This window comes from Argiope bruennichi, chromosome 7 (genome assembly GCF_947563725.1).
Source record: "Argiope bruennichi chromosome 7, qqArgBrue1.1, whole genome shotgun sequence".
NCBI lineage: Eukaryota > Metazoa > Arthropoda > Arachnida > Araneae > Araneidae > Argiope > Argiope bruennichi.
Genome location: NC_079157.1, coordinates 79564183 through 79586289, shown reverse-complemented (window position 1 = coordinate 79586289; position 22107 = coordinate 79564183). Strand labels below are relative to the sequence as shown.

Below are 22107 nucleotides of genomic sequence, written 5' to 3'. Positions count from 1 at the left end.
GCACAAGGTTCTCATTAAAACTGTATGACTTGCATTTAAAATTTAAAAGACTTAACATATGTATTGATATTTCTTTTTTTTAGGAATAAGTTAAAATGTCAGTTATTTTCAAAAAGTTTTAAATATATTTTAATTTGGTCAATAAAAATTATTAAAAACATTGATTATTAATTAAATTTTCCTTGGATCGAAAAGTGCTTTTGTTTATCTTTATTATTAAAAAAATAAATAAAAAATTTGTAAGTTAAAAAAAAATCATCATCGTAGGATTGAAGATTTTTTAAAAATACGATCTAAAATAAAGCAATGAAAAAATTTTGACTTTTTTTTGGGTCGCAACATGAACATATTTCTCAAATTTGGGTAGCGGCTTAAAAAGGTTAAGAACCACTGTGATAGTTGGAAGCCATTGATCTAATATGACCAATAATTCTCAATCTCATCATTAAGCTGTTTTGTAGTAATAACAACGTATGCATGAATTGTTACGATTTTGATGGACTACTGTGGTTTTTTTGTAGTTTGAAAACTAAATGTTCTTCTAAATAATATTTAAATTATTATGCTTTTAAACCATCAGACTAGAAAAATTATTTTCTTTGGTTTAAAATATTAGAAAAATTCATTCATTCTCTTACTGTTAATTTACAAAATTCTGTATGAGGTTAAGTTTTATTGTTCAGTATGATCTATAATCAGCTTATTTAATTATCCATTTTAATTTCTGTTAAATTTTTGCTCATCATAAAAATAAGTAAAATATTAACATTATTATATGTTTTTGATAAATAATTTTTAAATGTTTTTATGCACAAGATTACAAATTAAAATACAACTTAAAAAATAAAGAAAGAAATGAGAATATTCTTATAAAAGCACTTGAAAGAAGTTTTTCAATTTCAATAAATATGTATCATGACTGAATTTTTCTTAGTAGATCATTTTACGGAGTATTTTTTGACTGTCAGAACTGGAATGAAGTTACATTTTTCAAAGTTATCATTTGTTTCACTGATGGAATAAATAAGAGTATTTTTCAGTGGACTCATTTTTCACTACTTATTTTCCTGAATATAAACTCTGAAAGTTAACATTTTCCGATTAAAAATTATGATTGTGTTCTTAATATTCTTTTCCTCATTAACCCTTTCGAGACGGGAGGCCTCTATCCTAGATGCATGCACGAGACGGAGTGTATGCAAAAGGAATCATTCCACAGGACAGGAGTTTTACGTCACTAAGCCTAACTTGAAAAAAAAAAAAAAAATCACAAACAATTAAATTTGTCCTAATGTTGTCATCTTCTTCTTTTTTCTATAATTCATTCATAATTTGAGCACATTCTTCCTGCACAAATCATGTTTTGCCATAATAAACCGAAATCAAGCTTTCCGTAATAAAAAAAGAGAAGTACGCAAAATGTATCCGAAATCTACGCTAAATAAATAGAACAGATGGTAAAACTCAACAAGACTAGTTACAGTTAAATAGCAATAATGAAAAAAGAAAAGAATTTGGAGCAAGATCAGAAAGGCAGATTATTCTATCTAGTGGAATGTTACACAACCCAGCTCTGCTTATTTACATTCCTCTTAGCAATAGTTGATGAGTGAAATATCAAAGGCTGAATATCAGCAAACTGATGGTTAGAATACCAAAACTATATTTATTTCAAAAGTAATGGACACAGGAAGCCATCTAGTGGCATTTAAAAATTGTTCCAGTTTAGAATGTATATATGCATCACCATCCCATGAGTTTGATTTCCAGAAATGCACGGATGGGATGTCCGGCCTTGAGAGACGTTCACTGGTGATGTATATATGACACGCCTGTCACAAGAGGGTTAGTTCTTATTTGCTGGCTTACTGAGTATCCAGTGGGTAGATTAGAATCTTTTTGTGTTGAGTTTCAAATCATTAAAACACACTGCTGTAGCAATGAGCAGCATATAGAACATTGCATTTTATATTGATAACTTTCTTTATGTAATATTTTTAATATACACAGTAACTAAAAAAATTAATTTATGCTTTTTATTGAAATATTTTTTTAAAAAAAATATTAAATATCAAGATATTTTAATTCTTTTTTATAAGATTACTGGAATCTGTGCTATACAGATTTCCACTAATAAAATTTGCATTAATTTATTAATGTTTTATTATATGTGGAAAAGTTTATTAACATTTTAAGTTATATTTTGATATTATATATATTGATTTTATTTTAATTTGCAGGAAGCTCTGCAGTGGACACAAGTCCTAGAGTTTCCCCAAGGTCTCCTTTAAAGTCTGTTGTTAGAGCTTTTTTACCAAATCAGCAACGTACTACAGTGAGTACTTTTAAAACTTTTAAACTATTTGTTCTTTATGTTATAACTTTTTCATCCTTATTCATTCTCTTTTGAATAAGTTATTTTTGATTGGATGTTAACCAAAATACAATTATTCAGACAGTGATATTTACTACTAGGATATACATATGATCCTTTGATTTTCTCACCTTTTTTCTTTTATAATGCTTTAATCTCAATTTGTCTGTATCTCAATTTTCTAATAATTCCATATGATTATTTTTTAAATAATTTTTTATAGTTTTATCTTGAAGGCAAAAACTAATAATGCATTAAAAAAATTTACTAATTACAGAATTGCACATTAAATTATGGTGCTAAAAAGGTTAAAGTGTTCATTATTAAGTGTTAAAACTTTTGGGATTTTAGTAGATAGCAGTTATATAATAGTGATGATCCCTTCTTTGTAATATAATATTATAATTAAAATTTTCAGTATTTATGAAGATTTTGAAACTTAAGAGCTTTTAAAAATGAAAAATGTGTGTTTTAAATATGTTTAACATAATTTTTTAAAAAATTTGATTTTGAATTCTTATTTTTCTTAAGGTTCAAGTAAAGCCGGGCCAAACTGTTAGAGAAGCATTATATAAAGCCATGAGAAGGCGTAAACTCACAGCTGATATGTGTGTTGTATATAGATGTGATGGAAAGTGAGCAATATATTTATTGCATTTAATTAAAATTTTTATCTTTTTATTAATTTGTGATGAATTAATTCAATGTTTTTATTTTCATGTTATACCAAATTTCATTTCATTTGCATTAATTGCTTTTATTTTCATGCATTTTAATACATGCTAGTATTTGTGCTTTTATAAAAGCATTTTTTTAATTAGTTTAATTTTATAGAAATATGTATTTTAAAAAAAGAATTTATTGAAACTGATTAATTATATTATTTAAAAAATTTTTTGATTTATATTTATTAAATGATTTTAATATCTCTGTCTTATTATACTAATTTAATTCAATCCAATTTAATGAATAAATGCAAAAACAAAAAATACAAATTCATGAAAGTAGAAATTAGAAAATTATGTTATGATTAATGTTACGAATAATAGCCAATAATTATAATGGTCAGTCAATGTGACTAATCTATTATTCACATTGTAAATATAATGCAGAATTTTTTTTTATTTTTTTTTTATTTTTTTTTTCCCAGTTGAACAGGAAGGAATATGAAATTAAAAGTTGCTTAACAAGTAAACAGTTGGAATTGACTTGTTTTTTATAAACAAGTCAATTAAAATTTAATATTTAGACAAATAAATGCTAACTTTTCATAGTTAAATGTCCTCTTTCTGGTTGAAATTTTAATTTCCAATATCATTTGGTTTCAATGATGCTTAATTGTTCATATTGTCATGTATAATTTATACATTTTTTTTGAAGGGTTGAAGTAAATTGGGATGATGATATTAGCACATTAGAAGGAGAAGAAATAACTGTAGAAATTCATGAAAGAATTCCTATTACTACCAGCATATCGCATAATTTTGTGAGTATCTTAAAAATTGAAATTTTAAAAATATACTGTTTATTTTAAAATTACATGGATTTTCAAAACCTTCTCAGTGCTAGAAATGTTTTGTATATTCTTTGAATTTCCACTTAAATTAATCAAAAATGGTCTACTCTTAATATTTTGTTCATTACAATTTATTAACAATTATTTTTCTTGAGGAAAAATTTTTGCCAGAGATGGAATCTGATTAGGATATCTACTGCTTACTGATCACAATTTTTTCAGAAATTCTTGTATGAAATCAGTTTCCTTGAAAATGAAAAAGTAGAAATGTTCACAATGTTTCTTGATATTATATTTATGGAAAGTGAATTTATCTTTTATTATTTTATCATTATTATTTTAATAATATTTAATACTAATAATATACTTATTGTATTATTAATGTTTAATTTAATATTATAATGTACTTACTATTATTTGCCAATATTTAATTTCTTTTTTTTTTGTTCCACAGGTGCGGAAAACTTTCTTTACTCTTGCATTCTGCGAATGCTGTAGGAGGTTACTGTTCCATGGTTTTCGGTGTCAAACATGTGGATACCGTTTCCACCAAAGGTGTGCCAATGGCGTTCCAACTCTTTGTCAGCCTTCACCTGCCGAGAATAATTATTATAGATAGTACGTATTTCCATCCTTTATTTAATATATGCTCCTGGTATTAAAAGTTCATTGGTATTTGTTTTAAACATTGAAATATTAACAGTATAATTTTTGATAAAAATTACCCACATCAGTGAATTAAATTCTTTGCTATTTATTTGTTTGGATCCTGCAATTAATCTCATTATTTTTCTGTTAGCTAATTTTTAGACTTAAACATGCCAAATTTTATAAATAATGTGCCAAAGTTGTCACTGAGGGACTAATGCTAGCATTCAACCTTGGATAGGAGAGAAAAATATTTTTTTAGTGATATGTTTATTGTACTTGAAAAGTATCAATATTTTTAATTTCTTTCAGGACTTCTCTTTAACAATTATAAATGTTTGTTTTGAATCTTGGGAAAATTATTTAATGCTTATTATTTTATTAAGTTATTTGTATTATGTTACAGAGTGTAAAGATAGTTTTTTAAGTGACTAATTTTGTTTCCAGAAATATATATATATATATATATATATATATATATATATATATATATATATATTTGTAACATGTAATCAGTTAACAGTTTTAACTGGTCCACTTCCTGGATTTTAATCTTGCTCTACTATAATATACTTATTATTATTTGCCAATATATAATTTTAATCTAACTAAATATGTCTTGAAATATATAATAAAAAAGTGAGTTAAATATTCTAAATATGTATTGCATGAATGTCTTATTAGAATTACTTAATTTTTATGATTAATTTTTTAATTTTATAAATAATTTTTATGGAGTTTTAATCTTATATTCTTTCATATACTCATTTTAACCTTTAAGAACCTAAACCTGAGAATTACTAATAACTAATTAAACTTCAGATTTGTGGAATTGTTGATCAGTAATGTTATTGTGATTTTTTTTTCTTAATTTTATTTATTTATTTATTTATTTTGTTTGACTTCTATTTTACCCTAATAGTGAAAACTAATGTTAGCAAAATTGTAATTTTTCTTAGCTAATTTTAGTTAACAAAATTTTTTTCTGTGTGTATTTTTGTAATTTTGGAAATAAAAGCTCTAATATATTATTATCAGTTTTAAAAAATTCTTTTTCCTTTGTTATTTTGCAGAATTTAAATAAAAATGATTTATATTTATAATGGAATTTTTACCATATATGATACTAATAAATTAGACTAGATACTAATAAATTAGATGATACTAATAAGTTAGATTGTGTATAAATTCAGAAATTAATATATACAGGAATTTTTATAGAAAAAAAAATGTTTTAGATCTTTTTATCTTTATTAGAGATTATACAAGAAAGTTTTAAGAGTTTTCCACCCCAACAGTTTTTAAAATTTATGAAATAAAGCTTTGTTTCTAGTTTTTCTTTTTGGCTACTTACCTAAACCTGTTTATTTAGCTCATATTATTTGAATTTGACACCTTTAGTCTAAATTTAAAATGTTGAGATTTTTAATTTTTTAAAAAAATTCTTGATGTTACTATTAATGTCAGGACAACAGACATTTCATTCCTTTATTTTACCAAATTAATGTGTTTAAAAATTAAACGAATAAATTATTTAAAAAATATTTCATTATAATTTTTCCCCCTTATTAATATATATTTCTTTTTCACCAGTTTATTAGCTTCCTATAACATAGGATCAAGTGGCTTACAAGCACCTCAAGACTTTTCTGGTACTCTTCCCAATCAATATCTTTATCCTCAGGCTAGTTCAAATGCCACATCTCCACCCCAAAATGTTCCAAGAACACATCCACCCTCCCTAGGACAAAGGGAACGCTCCACTTCAGCTCCAAATGTGTGTTATAATATGGTCAATCAATCGGACATGTCTCTGGAGGTGTGCATTCGACTTATTCAGGTTTTAGGTGTTCTTTAATAATATGTCATTAATTGCCTTATGATGCTTTATAATAAAACCTATCTGACTGAATGTGTTAATATGATAGTCAGCATCACAATGCAATGAATAAGCCGTGGTTATTTAGTTTTATCCTAGAATTGCGAGAAATAAATGCATGAATTAAAGTTTCAAATTGCTTAAGATTTCTTTTTTCCTGACAAACATTTTATCATATTGTAAAAAAAAAAAAAATCTTGTAAAATTGGAATTTTGAAATATATTGAATGAATTATATATATTTGCAGATTTAAGGTGTAAAACATAAATATGATTTCCCCCCCTTGTTTAAAAATTAAAGTATGCAATCAAAAAGATTCATAAAGGCAAGATGTTTATGTTAAAATAATTATAATGTAAAATTTTTCTAATTTATGATTAAATAAAATATAATAATTAAAATGTGCATAAGAATTTGTAAATATAATATAGAAATAGGAAATATTTACTTTCAAACTTCTAATTTTCTTTTGCTGCTATTATTATTACTAATATAGTTTTGCGAATATCCCATTAGTTTGCAATAAAAAAAGGAAATACCTTTCTGAGCTGTTTTTCTAGTACCAAATTCACCAACATTAAATTTGGTTGTTTAATCATTTCATGACATTTGACAAAGAAATGGTTTCAGTTTTAGATTCCTTTTTCAGTGTCTTTTTGGATTAATTATAATATAATAATTATCTACATAAAAATATAGTAATTTTTTACATTACTAAGAATTGCAATAACAAATTTGAAAATAAATAAGCATGAAGACATTTTGTGTGCACTATCCTTGATAACAGTAAATACTAAGGAAAAAATAAATAACTTAGTAATTAAGTTGCTTGTTTGTACTGAGCAGTATTTGTTAAATAATACATAATAAACAAACATTTAGATTCAATTAAATATTAGATTTACTTTGTATAAAATGAAGTAGCATCTGTTGTATTTAGGAAATAAGTGATTAAAATGAAAATTGCATTTTATTGCTTAGAAAAAAAATATTAAAATAAAACAGAAAAATTTGAAATTTGTAGAAGATTCCATAAATTTCGGAGATAAAATTTTGCTGTAAATATTAATTACCTGCAAATATAGTATAATTTCAATAAGCCAAATTCCATTACAAATGCATTTACTTTATATTAAAAATTTTTATGATTATATCACTAAACTTACTCTGCTTTATTAGAAATGTATTTGCATATATAAATGTATGCCAATCTGTATAAAAATAGTTTCTAATTGTGTATCACATTTTCAGATGAAGAGTATAAAATTTATCAAAAAAAAAAAAATCCTCAAGTTTTTGAGATTTTATTTCTTTCTATAATTGAATCTTTTTGTAAAGAATAGACTATTTAAATGGAAAAAATGCATTTCAAGTAATCATATTTTCACATTTTAATCTAATGAAGGACATTTAAACATATGCTAAGAAATTATATGTGTGAAAATATATCTTTCTTTTTTACTCAAATGAAATTCTATTTATATTTACAATTATTTTGATAAAGCCTTGAAAGAATAAAGCTAAATGATAGTTTAAGATATTTTAATCATAGGAATTTAAATATATATTTATATATATTTAATTCTGTGTTTTTTCTTTGTCATAGGAGTTTGCCTCAAGAATTCGAAGTCAAGGTTCACAAGGTAAATATTTATTTGTGCTTTACTTTTTATTTGCTTTTTTAATATACTTTATTTTTTGCTGCTGGAAAACTCATTATTAAAAATTTTTCTGGCTTCAATTTCAGCTAATGCAGGATTGAATCTTTCCAGTGGTTACTGTAGCGCTGCTACAGTTACTAGTTATAGTCCTAGTTCTAGTCCCACCAGGACACAAAGTGCTCAAGGGTCTCCTACAAATAGCCACAAACCTTGGAGGCCTCGCGCGCGATCAGCTGATGAAAGTACTAGAAAAATCGTGAGTAATATTTTGGATATCTTGTTGAATTTTTTTTTATGGGATCTTTTTCTTTTTTTAATGAAATTAAAACGTGAAATACTTTTGCTTTTACAGTTAATACTTCTGAAGTTTTATGTTTAAATTTATTTTTTCTCTTCTGCCTGCGATTGTTGTCAGTAGTAAGAAGAATTAAAGAAAAATAAGTTCTAAACTTTGTTATTTTTGTTTTTCCCGTGATTTATGTTAAATATGATAGCTCCATCAAAATTATTTATTAGCAAACATAACTTGAATATTATAAACAGTTTTTTTGTTGATGAGAAGCAGGGAGACAAATATAACTTTCATCAGTATATATAATTACTGTTGTCTGTAACAGTGGGAAAAATTAAAAATATCCCCACCTGTTTGGTCTATACCATCATCAGATGTAAAATCAACTTCTGCTTTGTCATCTAACAGCTAAGACAAAAAATTTTTAATGTTTAAATTGACTGATTTATTAGTGTACAAATAAACCTAAACATGAAGAAATTGCAAAAATCAATAAGCTGACCAATTTTTATTATTTTATATTTTTGCTGATTCATTATAATTTCCCATTCTGGGCCAAATTGAAGATTATTGTTAATATTTAAGTTTTGCATTTGGTTTTGAGTATTTTTTCCCCCTTGTTAATGAATTACTATTTGTTTCAATCCAATTTTAGTGAATAATTTTGGTTTGTTTGTGAATATTATGAATATATTGAATGGTAGCAAAACTTCCAATGTCATTATATATTTACATCTGAAGTGTACTACAAATATATTTTATTTACTAAGCAATTTACTAAAGTGCATGATATTTTCTACTACAATTTTTGGTAGTTATTCTGTAACAATCAAGCCAGAGATTTTTTAATGGGATATAAACCCATTTAGTCAGGCAGATCTTTTTGTAAATTAAAACAAATAAATATTGTCTTATTGCTAACACTTTTAATTTATTAATAAAACAATATATATGCAAGATTAGGAAATTCCTGTTATTTCAAATTAGGGAAGGGGGAAAAAAAAACTTTAGAAAATAATTTTTTTTTTCTTAAAATTTTTAATATACTTTCCAAGAAATATGTATATGAAAAATGGATTGTTTTTTGCCATTTTAAAATCTTATATCCCTAAAAAAAATGTTGAAAAATATATCTTAAGATTATGCTTTCTGATAGTATATCCAAATACTTTATGAAATAATTAAGATATGATTCAATCATTAATTTTTTTATAATAATTGTAAGATTAATAGAATGTATAATATTTTTTTTAGTCATTTCTTACTGCTGAAATTGCTCCATATTCTCATTTCACATGAACGGATGTAATTAAATTATTTCTGTTGCTAAAATGTATAAAATAGTTGGAAAGATCTCATTAATATAGATTTTCTTTTATTATGATACAAATATCTGGAAATAGAATTTATTTTTTGCAGAGGCCGCCTCGTGAATCTATTGAAGATTGGGAAATTCCTGCTAATGAGATTCAAACAGAACACAGGATTGGAGCTGGTTCCTTTGGTACAGTCCACAAAGGACATTGGCATGGTATGCATTTTATAGTGCAATGTTTTCATTTTTAAAAGCGGTGATTAACTTTTTTATGTTATGGAAGCAAATAATTATAAAAGTGGAATCTATTTTTGAAGTACTAAATGATACTTTTTCACATTGTCAATTTTCTGTTATTGTGTAATTATAAGAAAATTGATGATAACTTTATATATTCTAATCTTATATGTGATTACAAGTAAATGATAATATCTCATCTTAAAACAGATCTCAGATCTGACATCAATTAGATAACATATGTAAGCAGATCTCGTCTTAAGTTTCTGTTCTTTAAGTCCTTTTTGTTCTTATTTATTCTCTAGTAATTTTTCTAAATATTTTTCACATTACTTATTATTAAGATAATAACAACAGGATTGTATGAATGTTCAACAAATAATGTTAAACAATGCAAAATATTTAATCCTAGAAATTGTGTTAATTGTTTTGAATCCTGTAAAAAGCGCTTAAATTTTTATTTTGCATGAAAAAGATAAAATTAGATAAGATAAAATTGATTTACTTGAGAAAATTAATTTACTTAAGATGACATACATATTTATAAAATAAGATTGTAATTGTACTTCATTAACATGATTTTTACAAATCTAGGTCCTGTAGCTTTAAAGAAATTGAATGTAACAAATCCTACCCCAGCTCAACTACAAGCATTCAAAAATGAAGTTGCAGTTTTAAGGTTAGAAATATATTTCAAAATAATATTGTAGTATCTTTCTCTATAGAATCAACTAATGTATTTATTTTGAATAAATATTTTTCATTTGTTGTATAAATTGACTGTAATTCAGTTTCAACAATAACAGCTATGTGCCTGTATTTAAATATTATCTTTTGAGGCATTAATGAATGATAAATTTGTTATAGTAATTTTTTTTTTTGTGCTTATAATATTTGCTGCTAATTGTAAATGAAAATTTAATGAATTATTAGTTTCATTTCATTTTTTTTTGACAGTACATAATTTTAAGTATTTTTAATAAGGGTAGTTTAAACTATTGTTTAATCATAAATATTTTCAAATGCAGATATTTTTTTTGTCTTTATATCAAAAATAGCTAAATTTTCAATCTAGAGATATTTGCCATCATATCATGAATACATTTTAAATCTGTTATATGCTGCATTCATAAATTTAAGTTTGTTTTGTGTTGAGACAAAATGAAAGAAATGAATTAATTAAGTCTTTATTTTACATTTTCATGATGTTTGTGCTTTTTTCAGGAAAACTCGACATGTAAATATTCTTCTATTTATGGGATATGTATCTCAACCTCAACTCACAATTGTAACCCAATGGTGTGAAGGGTCTACACTATATAAACACCTCCATGTCCATGAGCATAAGTTTGAAATGTTAGAATTAATAGACATTGCCAGACAAACAGCCCAAGGCATGGAGTAAGTATTTTGATTATTTTTTTTTCATTCAATTTCTCCATTGTAATGCTTGTTTTTTAACTTTAGATTGTATAACAGGAAATTTCATATTATCTTAAATGAATATTTCTAGGTAAATGCTGAAAAAAATGAATCAAAATATGCATGTTCAACTTCATGATTTTGAAAACCACCCATTTTGTTTTCATATATGTTAAGATTCTTTTCTCTTAAAATTATTTTCTATAATAACTTTATTGGTAAATTTTTTAAAATTATAAATGTGAGTTTTTTATTAATTGTTTCAAGATATTGTATTATGAATTATGAGTTAATTTAGGAAGTAGTTGGTAATTAGAAAAGTATTTGGCAGAACATAGGTGCATCATTTGGTTAAAAAAAGTTGAAAATAAAATTTGTACTGCTCCTTTTTCTTTTTTTGTTAATATGCAATAAGGCGGATTTAATTCTAAACTTTATTCATAGTATATTTATTCGTATTAATAAATAAGCAAACAAAAAAGCAGACTTAAGTAATCATTTATTTTAATATTTTTTGATGATTAATATGTTGCTGTCATAATGGTAACCATAAAAATTTATTAAATGAAAACCTACAGTATTTTCTTTTGTTTTTGAAATGTTTCAATCTATTCATGATTGAAAATAAATAAAAGTAGGTATGGGTTTAATTTTATCATCTATTATACATTTTTTTTTGCGATGATTAATATATTTTCTTTTATTTCAGTTACCTTCATGCCAAAAATATAATCCATAGAGATTTGAAATCTAATAGTATCCTTTTTCTTTGAGTAAATATATTAAATGTTAAACATTTTGGAGAAATAACTGCTGCATTAAAAAATATGTTGAAGTAATATCTTGTTATAATTCTTTTTGGTAATTTAAATTTTAGCCAGAAATTATTCGTGTAATTTAATTATTATCCTATATTTATATATAATTTATGTATTTGCCAAAATTATTTATTACTCTTATTTTAAATCAATAGTTATTTTTCTGTCAATTCTTTATATAATTTGTACTGATTTGAATTAATTGTATAATTATGAAGGCAAACTTTTATTATAAAACTATTGCTTAAGTGTTTTTTATGTTTGTCTTTTTATGTTAATTAGAAAATACAAATAAAAACTTTTGGAATATAAGTAATATGTGTGATTATAGTTGTTAGTTACTTTAGCCTGATATTGTACTTATTGTACTTGTTATTTAATTATAAACATTATCATTCAATGGATCAAAGCTTCATCTTTTCTTATGAGGTTTTCACTTAATTTTTTCTATTGGAATGGAGTATCTATTGCATCAAGTATGTTTTGTTATTTCTCTTAAGACAATATTAATGTCATTTTACCTTCTCTTTTATATTTTCAATAACTAACTTCATAAATAATTAAAATAAGAAGCTAACTTTATTCAGATGTCCCTTAATTTTGCCTCCAGATATATTTCTTCATGAAGATTTAACAACAGTTAAAATAGGTGATTTTGGTCTAGCCACTGTAAAAACAAGGTGGAGTGGTTCTCAGCAATTTCACCAACCAACAGGATCCATATTGTGGATGGTTCGTATATATGATTATTTCTTTCTAAGTATGACACATTTCTTTAACTTTGGATAGCACAAATTTATTTGTTGATGATTTTTATTAGTATATTTTAAGAATAAAATCAAGTGCTGTTTTAAAATATTTATATTTTACTGTTAATTGTTTTCTTAAAATGTGTTTGTATGAAAAATTCTAAATTTTATTTCATTTGTGTAATCTCTTAATGTATTTTTTGGAATGCTTCAAAATTAAAAATTTTATGTTCTAAATATTGTTTTTGGTATATTGTCTTCCAAATTATTGCATTTGAACATATTTTTTTTAACGATTTTTTAACTGTAGTTCATGTGAAACTTTCATAATGTGAATATTGTTGTTAATTATAAAATTATGGCTTTATGTACAGAATTTTTCCATTCTATTGAATATTAAAATTTGAAAACTGACTTAAACATTAAATTTTTCTCTTACATATTTTTTTACAGCAGTTAAGCTTCACATTTTGAAATTTAAATTGAACTCCTATCAGAAAAATGTTTCATAACTATGAATAATTAAATATCAGAATTTCAAAAATCATTAACTTACAAGGTTCCTCCCCCCCCCCCATGTGTATATGTGTGAATGAGCATCTATTTATCAATTTCCTTAAAATTGTATGACAGAATGTTTATTTATGTTTTTTTGCTATTATGGGTTAAAATATGTTGCAAAATTTTGCTATTTTTTTTCCACTGGATTCTGCCCCCCCCCCCATATATTTTTATTTTGTTTGTGAATTGTTAAAATCATGTTTCTTGCATTATTTATATTTTATCTTTATTTTCCTTTTATTGTGCTTATGAATGCAATTAAATTCTGTAATGCGTGATTAATTTGAATCTTGCTTGAAGATTTATTATGCTAATAATTAATGATATTAATTTTCTATTATTGGATAATTATTAATTTTGAACACTTTTCATTGATAAAATACTATTAGCAGTTACTTTTAGACTTCTAAGCCAACTAAAATAATTGTTTTTGATAAATTTGTGTGTGGCAGTGTTTCTAATAGATTCTCTGACCATTGTAATTTAAATTTCTAGCTGTGAATCTAAAGAATGTTGCAAGAATTGGTAGTCCACTTTGCATTTTTTTAGCTGTTTATGTTTTTTTAATAATTGTTGTTGTTATTTGTCTAATCTATTATGTAAAAATATCTGCATATTCTATTTTAATGGGAGAATTTTTTTTAAAGAATTTAATTTTATGCATATTTGTTATAATCTATTTTCTTGGATATTTATAAATTTTGAATCACAATTAGTGGTAAGTAAAATCTACATGTATCCTCCTCAGTCAAATATTAATAAAAAATTTTGTATTTAGCAAAAAATAATGAGTTTCTCTCCCCCAACCCCAAGTTTGCTAAATTACTGATATAAGAATAAAATATTAAATACATTAATAAATATTCATTAAAAAAATTAAGATTTTGTATATATGTTGTCTCAAGACTAAGAAATTTTGTTGATAACTCTGGATTAAAATTTGAAGGATTAAATTTACTTTCTTAAAAATATCTTATTTAGTATTGTTATTAAAAAGTTTTTATGATAATAAAATCTAAAATCAGTGCACGACAGCCCATATGGGCCAAGGCCTAAAATGCCCCATATCTGCTTTCTTGATTGAGGGCCTTGGGGTGCAAGGCATGTGTCCCAATTAGGTGGTTGGGCTAATGTGGAACCCCTGGTGTTTAGTTCTCAAGCATGCTTGGTTCTCAGTTTAGCGACCCACTGAAGGGATGAAAGGCTGAGTCGACCTTGTCCAGCCCGAGGATTTTTATAATAATACTAATTGTAAATTTATTATATTATTATTTTTTCATTCGTTTTTATTTTATTAATTTCTAATTGTATTGAATATCTTGATTGCATTTGTGGAGAAAATTATTTTTATTTAGGCTCCTGAAGTAATTCGCATGAAGGACCTTAATCCATATTCTTTCCAATCTGATGTTTATGCTTTTGGTATTGTACTGTACGAATTAGTTGCAGGACAGCTTCCTTACTCAAATATAAATAACAAAGATCAGGTGAGATTTTGAATTTTTGGTATTTTGAAGTTAAGTATTTAGTGTGATTATTTAAAAATTTTCTGTGTATTTATATTCTGAATTGTGTGATGTAGTTTTTAAAAATGAATTTTACTGTTCATTAGCTTCCAAAAGTTTCTTATGGGCTATTTTGCTAGCTTTAATTGCTGTGATGTGGCAAATTTAAATGTGTAGTTCTAGTAATGATGTTGTTAAAATCTTATTTATATTTCTTTAGAATCAAACTTCAAAAATACTAATTATATATATATATATATATATATATATATATATATATATATATATATATATATATATATATATATATATATTAAGTTATATATATAACAATTTTTAATAACGATTTTTTTATTTTTTGTTTTTTAATGGTTTAAAATATAAGGCAGCAGTTTTACTAAATAAATTAATTGATATTTTCCTACTTTATTTGCTATCTGAGGGATAAGTATTTTTGTTATTATAGGTTGTTTTCTGGTCATACATATGGTGAAAAAATATAAGATATTTTTAGTGTGCAACGTTACTGTACTTATACTATGAGAACTAATTATTGAACTTATATATGCTTGATTCTTCATTGTAGTCTTTTATAAATATATCAAATCTATTTTTTCTTGTTGTTTCTTCATTTAATGTGACCATTAGACAAATTGATATGCACAGGTTCTAATTTTGTGTTCTTAAATGTGGTTTTCAGTAGACAATAGCAAATATGGAGCATTTGGAAATGATGAACTATGAATTTCCAGAAAAAGGATTCGAAATTTCTTTAGAAACTGGATGGATTGCCTGGTGTCCAACATGTAGCATTATATAATAAACATTTAACAAATTTCCTATGAAATTATGAGTTAAAATTTAAATGGAATTTTAATAGGTATTAAATTTTTAACAAATGTATCTGAATTAAACAGACAACTTTGAACCTCTTAACAGCTAAAAAAGTAAAGCCATATGTCGAGAAATAAATAAACAAACAATAATAACTTTTTTTTGGAATTTTAACAGAACTTTATATAAAGTTTTTTTTTTTATTTACATTTGATCATCATTTAATTTATTAGATACTCTTCATGGTGGGTCATGGGTACCTGATACCTGATCTAAGGAATACAAGGTCAGACACACCAAAAGCTCTCAACAGACTCATTGAAGATTGTATCAAATTTAATAGAGATGAGCGTCCTCTTTTTAGACAAGTAGGTTTTTAAAAATATTTTTTTCTTCATGTTTTTAAGATTGTTATTAAAATAGTCATTTCACTCTGTCTTTATTTTCAAAAAGTTTTTTAATAATCATATTATTTTTTGTAATGTATATTTGAATAAAATGCATTTTATTTCTACCTAATAATGCAAATGATTTAAAAATAATAGCTTCAGAGTTGGTATTTATAAAATGAATATTTTACTCTATATTTTAACCAGAGAGTTTATTCAAAAAATTTAGGAAAATTATTTTATAATCAATACCAATTAATAAATATGATTAGCAATTTACAGTCTAGCTATGGTGTAACACCAGAGTTGAAACAACATGGAAATAAACGAGAATATTTTTATTTAAAATATCAACAACAGCACCCCCCCCCAATATGAATGTTTTGTATTAGGGAAGAATCTTCTTATCTACTGGATCTTTTTTGAAGCATGCCCCTTCCTTTTCTTCTTGCAAAAAATAAGCTGCTAATAATTCCATAAATAATATAATTCATTTGGTCTATTTAAATTAGATGATAAATATTACTATAATGCTTGTTCTTCTGAGTAATATTGATACTAGGCATGTATTTAATAGTATGTCACCTTATAAATGTATTTTTATTATAGTTGAAAATTTAAATATAATTTGATATTTAGAAGTGTTTTTTTTCCTCTTTAAACTTAATAATATAAATTTGTTAATAAGACTATTGGTTACTTACGTTACTTTCACTAAAAACATTTTAAAATTAATGCATGTATTTTTTTAGGGAGCTTAATATTCATGATAAATTTAGAAATAAAATATAATTTTCTTCATCATTATTTCTTTTTATTTGTTTAATGTAATAGGATTAAAAATAGAGTATTTTTAAGCAGATATTTAAATTTGCTTCAGTAACCTCAAATTAGTATATTGTAATTATAATTTTTGCGCTATGTTTTGTATTTAATAAAATATTTAAAAGATTTGTTACTTAATTTTTATAGTGGAATGAATATTATGACATCCCAATTAATTATCGAAATTTGCATTTTTTAAAATTAATTTGAATATTTTATTTAAAATAACTCTTAATTTTGTCTACTTTAAAAAAAAGTAATTTCTTTTGAATTTAGTTTGTTGCATATTATGATTCATTTTCTCGTAAAGAATTGCTTAATGGATTTTTTTAAAAGGCGAATTTTCTCAGATTCCTAGATTTTTATCTTATTTTTCAAATTTTTAATATTAGTCTATAAGTATTGCTTTAAATAAAATTATACTAAAAAACTTTTAACATATTCAACATTCAACAAAACATTGCCCTGACTTACTTTTTTTCCTGAGTCATTGAAATTAAATATCATTTTTATTTTTATTTCTACTTAAAATTGTAAATAATCATTTTATAGTGCTATATAGTGTCTTATGTTAGAAGGCTGTAAAAAGTCCTTTCACTGATGCTTTATTCACCATTATGGACTTTCCCCTCTTACTGTATTGTATTAATTAAAAATAGAGGGATGCTGACAGTTAAAATAATTCATGGATTTTAAGTAATTTGTTAATATTGAATAAATAAATAAATTGCCATTTTTCAATTTTTGTAATGATTATAGATTAAGACTCTCCATTATTATGTAACGGCTTCTAAAACAAATGATTAAAAAATGGAAATTATTTTATAATTAGCATATTTTAATAATGCTAAGATTACATTATTTTTGTTTAAAATGATACATTATAATATTATTGTAAACTTGTGTAGAGCACAATATAACCATCTTACTTAATGTCTTAAATATAGCCAGTAAGTCACAATATCTGTTTAAGATAATAAATTTCTTTTCAGTTACAGAAGATATTCTCATGAAATTTGAGTTTATAATTGTAAAGAAAGTATGTGATATTTTAGTTCGTAAAATTTATCTTATTCTTGATGATGAAAGCTGTTGAAATTAAACAATTATATTTTACTAAAATCTTGATGTAGATGTCTCAATTATTACTTCTGGAACACGTTTTTTTTTTAAAATTTTTTTTATTATTATTCTTTCATATATCTGTATAATGTGTGAAATCTGATTATTATTATTAGGATTTTGGAAATGAGCACGTTACTGCTTTTAGGAAGTTTGTAGAAAATTACTTAAAACAGTACCAGCAGTTGTCATATGCCAACTAGGTTAGACAATTTAAAAGTTTGATCTTTATTTAAAAAATTACCTGTAAGTTTCTAAATTATTTTTGTAGCTTAAAAAGAAAAAAAGTAAGTTTGAAATAATTATGTCACAAAAATGTTTTGAAGAATTTTTTTTTTCATGGAAGTTAGCAGACACTCATAAAATGTATTACTATAGTAATATTTTAATAATTGTTGATTTAATTGTTTAGATACTAGCATCTCTGGAATCGCTAGCTCGTTCCCTTCCAAAAATTCACCGTAGCGCCTCAGAGCCAACTCTAAATCGTACTCACCTCCAGTCCGAAGACTTTATGTACATTTGTGCCTCGCCCAAAACTCCAATCAATAGTCAGTTTGGAGCATTTCCTTTCTTTTCAACGGGAAGCAATGTGTGAATTCTCTTGTGATAAACAGTGGATCCTCCCTAACTTTCCTTTGACCTGGATGGATTTATGGGGAACCGCTGGACACGTTTATTTCATTGAAGCACTCCGCCCAAAACATTGGCTACCGATGTATAAAGTGTGGAATGGCAGCACATTATTTTCCTCTGTAAATACAAAATGGACAAGAAGTGGTGTACAAAGGCTGATAAAACTGTTTTCTTTTTTATTTATGTGTCAATGTACAGAATTGTAATGTGTTATTTAATTTTATGTGTTTTTATTTAAAAAAACAAAAACCCTTGAAATTTTCCAATTAGTCGCCATGGAAGAAGTGCATGGAAGTATTCAAGGTATTTATTGTCATTTTTAAAAAATAATTTTCAATGTACCTCAGTAATGATGCTGTAGGTGTATGAGTGGCTTAACTATTAATATAAAAAAAGTTTATTTGCAAGCCTGTATTTTTTACCTACCCCAACATTATGAAAAGTTTTAGTTCTAGAAGAATGACTTACCCTTCCCCCAATTTAGATGGTGGTTACTTCCTTATAAAAAAAATCTTTATGAAATTCGCAGCAAAATCTTCAAAATATGAATAAAATTTTAATTTTTTTTAAAGAATTACTCTGATTTCTACTAATTATTAAGATGATTATAATTGCATTTTCAATGTGAAAAATATCAATAAATATATTATTTTATCTTAGATTAGAAAATGAATTTGGTCCCTAATCCTCCCCGTGAGGTAAGGGTTTAACTTCAATGCAGAATTAATGCTGTTCAAGTTTGTGGATAAGAATAAATAAGACTTTTTTTTTTTTTTTTTTAGATTGAAAAAAAAATGAAATATGTACTTGAAATTAAATCTTACCTCAGTTAAAAAAAAAAAAAAATCTGTAATATAAATTTTGATAGTCTTTAGTCTAGTGTATTTTTCAAAGAATATAAATACGGTTGGGGGAAAAATTAAGTGGCTTAAATAGGATGGAGAATATTTTTAGCTTTAAAAATTAAAAAAAAAATATGAGATTAATAAAAAATTTAGTAATATAAGAATTTTGTAGAGTTTTATTTTTAATAAGCATTAAAAAGATTTGATAAATATTTTAAAAATCTTATTGTAATCATGCTTTTTTTAAAAAAACTGATTATAGTATTGAAAAGGATTTGTTAATTATTTTTTATGCCTTAATTCCTAATTAAACAATACTCATTGGTGAATTAAGCAGATTGCAAGTTTTATTTCCCAATTTTTATTTTTAAGTCACCAAGTAAGTATATTAATGGGAAAGACTATAAATGGAAACACATTATCATTTTTTATAAAATATTTTTCTTCTAGTCTTTAATTGGTATTTTGAGCATGATGAAGTTTTGTGTGGATCATTTATTATTGACTTGATTTGTTGATTATTTTAAACGACTGCATTCATTGAATGTCTTAGGTTTATATACATGAATTGCTGTAGTTACTAAATTTGTAGATATTTTACATTTTTAATGAGTGTCTTGAATCCATTCTGTAGATATTTCTATAGTGTATCATATCAAATTCTTAGACTAATACAGGCAAAATTACAAAATCTTAGATTGCTTATTTGGGTTTCTAAAAAATAGCTAGCTGATTTTTATTTTTATAGAAACATAGGTGTATTTCAATTAAACATTTACTTGTAGTGATTAATTTTGAAATTGACATTGAAAATTTGGTTGTTAAAGAAACTATTTTTTTTTTTTTTTTCTTTTTCATAATTGTGAAAAATTTCTGATATCTAACAATTAAGACTGAAACAATAATGAAAATAATTCATGCTTCCATAGATTTCTGATGTCCTCACATCTCTATTTAAAAAATATTTGTAAAATAATGCTTTTACATTTATTAATTTGAGCTTCAAATTTGAATCTCAGTAGATCCTACATATTATTAGGTGCAAATTTTTATTTCGGCGGGGGAGGGGGGGGCGACGACAAAAGAAACTAACTGTTAATTCTTGAACTCAAATGTTCCTGTCTTGAACATTGCATAATTGTAGTGTCAATAGCAATGGGCTAATACGAACAGTTTCAATTAATAATTAATAAATATTTATTATAAAAAATGTTAAAAATTTCTTGAAAATGTTCATCAAATTAATGTTACACATTTTACATCTTAGTTTTACAACGAAGTTGAGATTAAGAGTTAATTGTACTATTATGTTAGAAATATGGAAAGTGAATAATTAATTGTTTTATTTATCCTTTTTATTTTACTTTTTCATGGGAGGGGAAAATTACCTAGAGAATTGGGCAGAAAAACTGAATTATAAATAAATAAATAAAAGTATATAAAATATATATATATATAAGTATAATAAATAAGAAATAAAATATTATTATTATAGAAAATTATTTGCATTGTTAAGAAATATATTCTTATTTGACTTTGCAAATGAAATGAATTATATATATTGTATCCTTTTTTAAAAATAATAATTTTTAATATTAAAAATTAAGGAAGAAAACATTGATAATCACAAGAAAGTTCAGCTAGCTTAGTTACTTTTTGTCTTTAACTTATAATTGTATTCAATGAAAATTAATTAGGGTAGATTAATTATTTAACTGCAGAATGGTTGCAAGAGCTCAATTTTTTTTCTAATAAATGATTGTATATAAATAGCTTTAAGGTGTGTAGAATATTTATTGTGTTCAATAAATTTATTTATTTGTGTGCAATTTATGTTTCAATTTTCCTTGCAGGTGATATCTAAAGTAATTTTATTAATTTAATATGCTTCACTGTTTTAAAATAAGTGCACTAATTATTGGGTAAATATTTTATTTATCAGACTTTTAATCACAAAATTTGAAATACCTTATTTAGAATAAATTTTTTTTATTGTGTGTTCATCTTGTTGTGAAGAGACATAAGGATTTCAAAAATAATAATGAAAGTTATTTTTAATAGTAATTATAGTAATTTAAATAGATATTCAATTAAAAAATGAAGTGCCGATCTTGTGAAATGTGATCATAATGAAATGACTTGCAGCAATTTTCGATTGTTATCCCCCCTCCCCTCCAAAAAAAAAAATAAATAAATAAAAGCTTGTTCGACCATCTGTACAAAATATGGAAATTTAAATAAACATGCAATATCTTTGTATGTGAAGTAGTGTTTTTTTCATTGTGTTTGTTTATTTACAGATTTAGATAATGAGCTTTCAATTAATGCTGTTATTTATATCTGTCTATTTATCTATCTATATCTATATTTATAATAAAGCTCAATGTGTGTGTGTGTGTTGGCGCACAACAAGCCAAACCGTTTGACTTACATCTACCAAATTTGGCAAATGTACACTTTAGGGGTTGGAAATGTGCA

General features: G+C 24.6%; 1 protein-coding gene across 2 annotated transcripts in view; it reads left to right on the top strand.

Moving 5' to 3' along the window:
- LOC129975236 (serine/threonine-protein kinase A-Raf-like) overlaps positions 1-21871 on the top strand; it is a 31194-nt gene extending 9323 nt beyond the window's left edge. The window contains exons 4-18 of one of the 2 annotated variants that reach the window (XM_056088270.1): positions 2241-2335; positions 2906-3009; positions 3755-3860; positions 4345-4508; positions 6132-6378; positions 8025-8061; positions 8166-8335; positions 9791-9902; positions 10518-10602; positions 11148-11324; positions 12055-12101; positions 12774-12895; positions 14829-14960; positions 16046-16180; positions 18561-21871. In XM_056088270.1, the coding sequence (XP_055944245.1) occupies positions 2241-2335; positions 2906-3009; positions 3755-3860; positions 4345-4508; positions 6132-6378; positions 8025-8061; positions 8166-8335; positions 9791-9902; positions 10518-10602; positions 11148-11324; positions 12055-12101; positions 12774-12895; positions 14829-14960; positions 16046-16180; positions 18561-18746 (1919 nt within the window). In that variant the 3' untranslated portion in view covers positions 18747-21871. The remainder of the gene's footprint in view (positions 1-2240; positions 2336-2905; positions 3010-3754; positions 3861-4344; positions 4509-6131; positions 6379-8024; positions 8062-8165; positions 8336-9790; positions 9903-10517; positions 10603-11147; positions 11325-12054; positions 12102-12773; positions 12896-14828; positions 14961-16045; positions 16181-18560) is intronic. The other variant, XM_056088271.1, reaches the window with a different exon arrangement.
- The last annotated feature ends 236 nt before the right edge of the window (positions 21872-22107 follow it).